Below are 7500 nucleotides of genomic sequence, written 5' to 3'. Positions count from 1 at the left end.
TCAGTTCCGTAGCAACAACTTCGCCTTTTGTTTAAATCTGTGCCTACAATCACTGCATGTATGAATAAGTTATCACTATAAGTTGTATTTACACTCCACTGTCTGGTGCTGCTAACTGTCAGAAGATTGTGCACATTTGACTCTGTGTGCTCGCCTTCTCCAGTGATCAGCTGTTAGCTGTTAGCCGCCGGCCAGCTGTTAGCTCCGCCGACCAAGCGGCGCTATCAATTTACTGTGGATTATCAACGTCACTCCGCTGCTCACGTTTGGACTCCTCCATGCCACGACTCCAGGACTATCCTCCTCGTGTTCTGGCTACACTGTTTGCTGCTGCTGTTCTGGCTGCATTCCCTGCTGCTGCTGCGGTCCGAGGTTGGGAGCCTCCTCCACGGATTGCGGCTCCAGGGTTTAGCTGGCGCTCCAGTGCTGCAAACATGGTGTTCTTCAAATACTCATCAACGCAACTCCTGGACCTCTTCTGTCACTTCATTCCAAACTGCATCGATGACATTAAGTCCCTCGGACTCCTACGTCGCCCCCGTTATGTCCATAGAGCCTCCCGGTGCAAGTTTGTTTACACTGATCACGGTGTTCCCTCAGTGCTGTCTGACGGGCGCTCCAACGCGCAGCTACGACGTCATCACAACAGACCACACGTGTGCACCCTGAATAATCTGAGGTCCCTGGTCTGTGTTGACAGTGTCGTTCCCTCCACACCGCCTGCCCCAGCATTCACTAACAACGGTGCAACATTTATGCTGCAGAATGCTCGCTCAATCAACAATAAAGCTCTACTCATCCATGATATCATCACTGACAGGAAAATTGACTTTCTCTGTCTAACTGAAACTTGGCAAAATCAGCAGGATTTCATGGCACTTAATCAAGCCACTCCCCCTGGATATGTCTACATACAAAAGCCTCGCTCCATGGGTCGTGGCGGCGGGCTGGCTGTTATACATCGAGCTGACATCCTGGTCAAAGACCTCCCAGTACCCAATGTCACCTCGTTTGAGTGTGTCATTTTCTCCCTGGTTGGGTCTACACAGCTCCAGGTTGTCCTCATCTACCGCCCCCCTAAAGCCTCCACCACCTTCATGTCTGAGCTATCTGAGCTTCTCACCTCTGTCTGCTCCATGTCTCCATCTACACTCCTGCTCGGTGACTTTAATATTCATGTGGACTCCACCAGCTGCTCGTTTGCCACCGAATTCCTGTCACTGTTGGACTGTTTCAACTTCACACAGCACGTTAAAAGTCCCACCCACACTAAAGGCCACACGCTAGATCTGGTGTGCTCCACTGGCACAACTCCCTCCCATCTGCAGTGCCTGAACCTCGCGGTTTCAGACCATCTCGCTGTTCTCTGCTCTGTTCCTGTCACCCTGCCCAGGCAGCGCACAAAACGTACCATCCAGTACAGGAACATCAAGACAGTGAGTACACCAGCTCTGAACGACCTGATAGCGACCCATCTGGCCTCAGATCCACACGACAGCTCTGCTGATGGGCTGATTGCCCACTACAACGCCACTTTATCCGGCAGCCTTGACTCCCTTGCCCCCCTCAAAACCCAGACTGTCTCCTATACCCGTCCCGCCCTCTGGTTCACCACTGAACTCCGCACCCAGAAGTCCACTGGCCGTCAACTGGAGAGGCGCTACAAAAGATCTGGCCTCACTGTCCACCTTGAGGCTTATAAAGAGCATGTGAGGGCCTACAAAGTCGCTCTCTCCCAGGCCAAAACACTGTACTACTCCACCCTCATTACCAACCAACAAAACCACCCCAGACTGCTGTTCTCCACCATCAACCGGCTCCTTCGCCCCCTTGACCCCCCCCTCCCCTCAGGTACCCCCGACCTCTGCACTAAGTTCCTGGACTTTTTCCAGGACAAAGTCGAGTCCATCCATCAGCAGCTCCTGGTTCCTGCCCACCTCCCTCCACACACACCTCAGCCACTGGGCGTGGCTCCCTCGGATGTTCACCTGCCTCAGTGCTCCCTCTCCTTCTCCCCTGTATGTGCTCCTCAGGTTGCAAAGTTGGTCACTAAGGCCAAAGCCTCCACCTGTTCTCTGGACCCCATGCCCACAGCCTTGGTCAAGGCGTGCCTACCTGCCCTGTGCCCCATTATGGTGAACATCATCAACTCCTCCTTGGCATCTGGTCTTGTACCCGACAGCCTCAAGATGGCCTCAGTCACTCCCATCCTCAAAAAGCCAGGTCTGGACATGGATGACTGCAACAACTATCGACCGATCTCCAACCTCCCTTTCCTGAGCAAAATTCTGGAAAGAGCAGTGGCCGCCCAACTCCATCAATATATGGCCAACCATGAGCTCTACGAAACATTTCAATCTGGTTTCAGACCACATCACAGCACAGAGAACACCCTCATCAAAATCACAAATGACCTCCTCATCGCTGCAGATTCTGGTCACATCAGCATCCTCGTCCTCCTGGACCTCTCAGCTGCCTTCGACACAGTCTCCCACACCATCCTCCTCACCCGCCTATCTGACTACCTTGGCCTCACCGGTTCAGCTCTCTCCTGGTTTCAGTCCTACCTCACAAACAGAAAACAGTTTGTCACCATCAGAGACTCCAGTTCCACCCCGGCCCTAGTCAACCATGGCGTACCTCAAGGCTCTGTGCTGGGACCCCTCCTCTTCACCATCTACATGCTTCCCCTTGGTCAGATCATCCGCCACCATGGTCTCAGCTTTCATTCTTATGCTGACGATACACAACTATATCTCAGCACCAAACCATCCACCCAGCTACCCCCACAGTCACTTGTAAACTGCCTACATGCAATAAAAATCTGGATGTCATCAAACTTCCTAAAACTCAACAGCAACAAAACTGAGCTCATGGTTGTGGCTCCCAAGGCCCTGCTCCGGAAGGTTGGAGATCTCCACCTGGACGTTGACGGCTGTTCCTTCTCCCCATCCTTGGAAGTCCGCAACCTGGGTGTCATCCTGGACCCAACACTATCATTCCAATCTCATATTAGGTCCATTACCAAATCCGCCTTCTTCCACCTCAAAAACATCTCACGTCTCCAGCAATCACTCTCTGAATCTGTGGCAGAAACCCTTATCCACGCTTTCGTCACCTCCCGTTTGGACTACTGCAATGGAGTTCTGTCCGGGGTCCCCAGCAAAGCCCTGGACAGGCTCCAGTATGTGCAAAACTCGGCTGCCAGGGTTCTCACCCGCACCAAGCCCTGGCAGCACATCACCCCCACCCTCATCCACCTCCACTGGCTTCCGGTCAAGTCTCGCATCACCTACAAGATCCTCCTTCTCACCTACAAATCCCTCCATGCCCTGGCTCCTCAGTATCTATCTAACCTCCTCCACCCTTACACACAGTCCCGGAACCTTCGATCCTCAGGCACGGGTCAGCTCTCCATCCCTCACACAAAAATGCAAACTTTTGGGGACAGAGCCTTCAGTGTGACAGCCCCCACACTTTGGAATTCTCTCCCCATAGAGCTCCGCAACACACCATCTCTGGACACCTTCAAAAAACTCCTCAAAACTCACCTCTTCACCAAAGCCTATGTCCTCTAGCTACTGTTGCATTTGTTATGTTTATTTATGTCTTTGTTAAGCGTCCTTGGGTTTCATGAAAGGCGCTATATAAATCCTAGCTATTATTATTATTATTATTATTATTATTATTATATATATATATATGTATATATATATATATATATGTGTGTGTGTGTGCAGAGGGAATTCCTCCTTGCTCAGTGTGAAGCTGTAACAACACGGATACGTTCCAGTGTAGGCGTTACTGAAGCGCTTCTTATTGCGTAACTTCCTGACACAAACATGATGTGTGTTTCTGTTTGAAGGAAAAAGCAACGACACCATCACAACACCTGCAGCAGCAGGACGCTCTGGGTTGCCTCTGTTTGGAGGAAAGAGCAACGACACCATCACAACACCTGCAGCAGCAGGACGCTCGTACCTTCTCCACGCTGGCGTAGCGGCTCGCCAGCTGCTTCCTCAGGTCGGCGATGTGATGGTCGTACTTCTTCAGGTCCTTCTTGAAGTTATCGCACCTGAACGTCAGCAAAGGCTTTTCCACCTCAGTGTGCAGCTGTGAAGACATATAAGATATATATAAGATATATATATATATATATATATATATATATATATATATATATATAAGATAGATATATATACATATGTATATATATATATATAGATATATATACATAAGATAGATATATACATATATATATATATATATATATGTATATATATATCTTATATAGAAGTATAGAAGTCTATGCTTCATGTGTTAAAGCTGCATTCTCTCTCCTGACCACCAGGGGGCGACTCCTCTGGTTGTATAGAAGTCTATGCTTCATGTGTTGTAAAGGTTTCTCTTTAGCACTGTGGCCCGGCTGGCTGAGAGTCATAGCTCGGTGGATGCGTGTATTCCTATAGACCTCAGTAGTAATGACTTCATGAACTTCTTCAATGGTAAGATTCTGGCTATTAGAGACAGGATCGGTGATCTCCTGCCCTCGACTACTGCCGGTCCATCCTCAGGTGGGATGGCCATGGAGGAGGCTGTGGGCCCTGCTGTGTGTCTGGATGGATTTTTTACCATCAACCTCGACCAACTGTTTTCAATGGTTTCTACTTCTAAATCGTCTACCTGTCTCCTGGACCCTGTTCCGACTAAGCTGTTTAAGGAAGTTTTACCTTTAGTTAGTGCCTCTCTACTAGATGTTATCAATGGGTCTTTACTAACTGGTCATGTACGACAGTCTTTTAAAGTAGCTGTAATTAAACCTCTTCTTAAGAAGCCACTCTGGATCCAGAGGTGTTGGCTAACTACAGACCTATCTCTAACCTTCCCTTCCTCTCTAAGATACTGGAGAAGGTAGTCGCAAACCAGTTGTGTGAGTTTTTACATAACAATAGTTTATTTGAGAAGTTTCAGTCAGGATTTAGAAAGCATCATAGCACAGAGACACTAGTGACAATTACTAATGACCTTCTAGTTGCATCAGATAGGGGACTTGTCTCTGTACTGGTCTTGTTAGACCTTAGTGTTGATAAAGGACTTGTCTCTGTACTGGTCTTGTTAGACCTTAGTGCTGATAAAGGACTGGTCTCTGGTCTTGTTAGACCTTAGTGCTAATAAGGACTTGTCTCTGTACTGGTCTTGTTAGACCTTAGTGCTGATAAAGGACTGGTCTCTGGTCTTGTTAGACCTTAGTGCTGATAAAGGACTTGTCTCTGTACTGGTCTTGTTAGACCTTAGTGCTGATAAATGACTTGTCTCTGTACTGGTCTTGTTAGACCTTAGTGCTGATAAAGGACTTGTCTCTGTTCTTGTTAGACCTTAGTGCTGATAAAGGACTTGTCTCTGTTCTTGTTAGACCTTAGTGCTGATAAAGGACTTGTCTCTGTTCTGGTCTTGTTAGACCTTAGTGCAGCATTTGACACCATTGACCATGACATCTTATTACAGAGACTAGACCAGTTGATTGGTATTAAAGGTACAGCACTAAGCTGGTTTAAGTCGTATTTATCAGATCGATCTCAGTTTGTATTTATAAACGATGAGGCCTCAATGACCACTGCCGTTCGTCATGGAGTTCCACAAGGTTCTGTGCTTGGACCAATTTTATTCACCTTATAGTTCCTTTAGGCAGAATTATCAGAAAACACTCCATAAACGTTTACTGTTATGCCGATGATACTCAACTATATCTGTCGATCAAGCCAGATGAAACCCACCAGGTCGCTAAACTAAGCGTGTCTTAAAGACATCAAAACCTGGATGACCTGCAACTTCCTGCTGCTGAACTCGGACAAGACTGAAGTTATTCTACTCGGCCCAGAACACCTCAGAAATCAATTATCTGATGATGTGGTTTCTCTGGATGGCATCGCTCTGGCATCTACCACCACCGTAAGGAATCTCAGAATTATTTTTGACCAGGACCTGTCCTTTGGCTCCCACGTGAAACAGATCTCAAGGACCGCCTTTTTTCACCTACGGAACATCTCAAAGATCCGGCACATCCTGTCTCAACGCGATGCAGAAACATTGATCCACACATTTGTTACCTCAAGACTGGATTACTGTAACTCCGTTTTATCAGGCTGCCCTGGTAAATCCCTTGGATCTCTCCAACTGATCCAGAATGCTGCAGCTCGTGTACTAACGAGGACGTGGAAGAGAGATCACATTACTCCTGTACTAGCTGCTCTCCACTGGCTTCCTGTAAGATCGAGAATCATATTTAAAATCCTTCTCCTTACCTACAAAGCCTTAATTGGTGATGCACCATCATATCTTAAGGACCTTATAGTGCCATATTACCCCACGAGAGCATTACGCTCACTGAATGCAGGGTTACGTGTGGTTCTCAGAGTGTTAAAAAGTAGGTTGGGGGCTAGAGCTTTCAGTTATCGGGCTCCTCTTCTGTGGAATCAGCTTCCACTTTCAGTCCGGGGGGCAGACAGTCACCTCATTTAAGAGTAGACTTAAGACTTTCCTCTTTGATGGCGCTTATAGTTATGGCTGTTTCAGGCTTATAGTTAGGGCTGGCTCAGGTTTGCCCTGGTCCAGCCCCTAGATATGCTGCTATTGGCCTAGACTGCTGGGGGACATCTTAGGATACACTGAGCTCCTCCTCTCCTTCTCTTCCTCTTTTTGCTCCTCCTCTCCTCCTCTTCACCTCTTCTTTCTTTCCTTCTGGATAAATGATTGTCTCTTCAATGCATATTACTAACTCTACTTTCTTTTTCCATGGATTCGTGGCTGCCTGGAACCAGATACAACCATGGCCCTGCTGATGCAACTGGCCTGGAGCCGTCCTGCCAGCTGCCATGGCCCTGCTTTCTCCTCCCACTTCCCCTGGGATGCCCCTCCTCTCTACCTCCTTCTGCTTAATGGATCGTGGCTATCTGGATCATGGACCATGCCTACTACTCATTATATGAATAATTTCTGTCATATTCATGGAATGTGCTGTAACTCCGTTACGTTATTCATTCTGGCCACATGACATCTATTGCTTCTGTCCATCCGGGGAGAGGGATCCTCCTCTGTTGCTCTCCCTCAGGTTTCTTCCACTTTTTTTCCCTGTGAAAAGGTTTTTACTATCTTTTTGGGGGAGTTTTTCCTGATCCGTCGTGAGGTCCCGGGACAGGGATGTCATGTGTACAGATTGTAAAGCCCTCCGAGGCAAACTTGTATTTGTGATGTTGGGCTATACAAAATAAACTGAATTGAATTGAATGTGTTAAAGCTACATTCTCTCTCCTGACCACCAGGGGGTGACTCCTCTGGTTGTATAGAAGTCTATATAGATGACTCTACTTCTCTTGATGTATTCCCTCAGTAAACATTGTAAACATGAGTTTATGTCTCAATCTCTAGTTTCAAGTCTTCTTCAATACAGCATGATGTTCATTTAGTAAATTATGGTCATTTAGAGTCAAACAGACCATAATA

General features: G+C 47.5%; 1 protein-coding gene across 1 annotated transcript in view; it reads right to left on the bottom strand.

Annotated features, from left to right (window-relative positions):
* gas7a (growth arrest-specific 7a) overlaps positions 1 to 7500 on the bottom strand; it is a 28796-nt gene that overhangs the window by 6842 nt on the left and 14454 nt on the right. Inside the window, exon 6 of the mRNA XM_079233830.1 lies at positions 3982 to 4113. Coding sequence (XP_079089956.1) covers positions 3982 to 4113 — 132 coding nt within the window. The remainder of the gene's footprint in view (positions 1 to 3981; positions 4114 to 7500) is intronic.

The sequence above is a fragment of the Taurulus bubalis genome, assembly GCF_910589615.1.
Source record: "Taurulus bubalis genome assembly, chromosome: 17".
Lineage (NCBI taxonomy): Eukaryota > Metazoa > Chordata > Actinopteri > Perciformes > Cottidae > Taurulus > Taurulus bubalis.
Note: the sequence above shows the minus strand (reverse complement) of the source record. Positions and strands in the feature narration are given on the sequence as shown.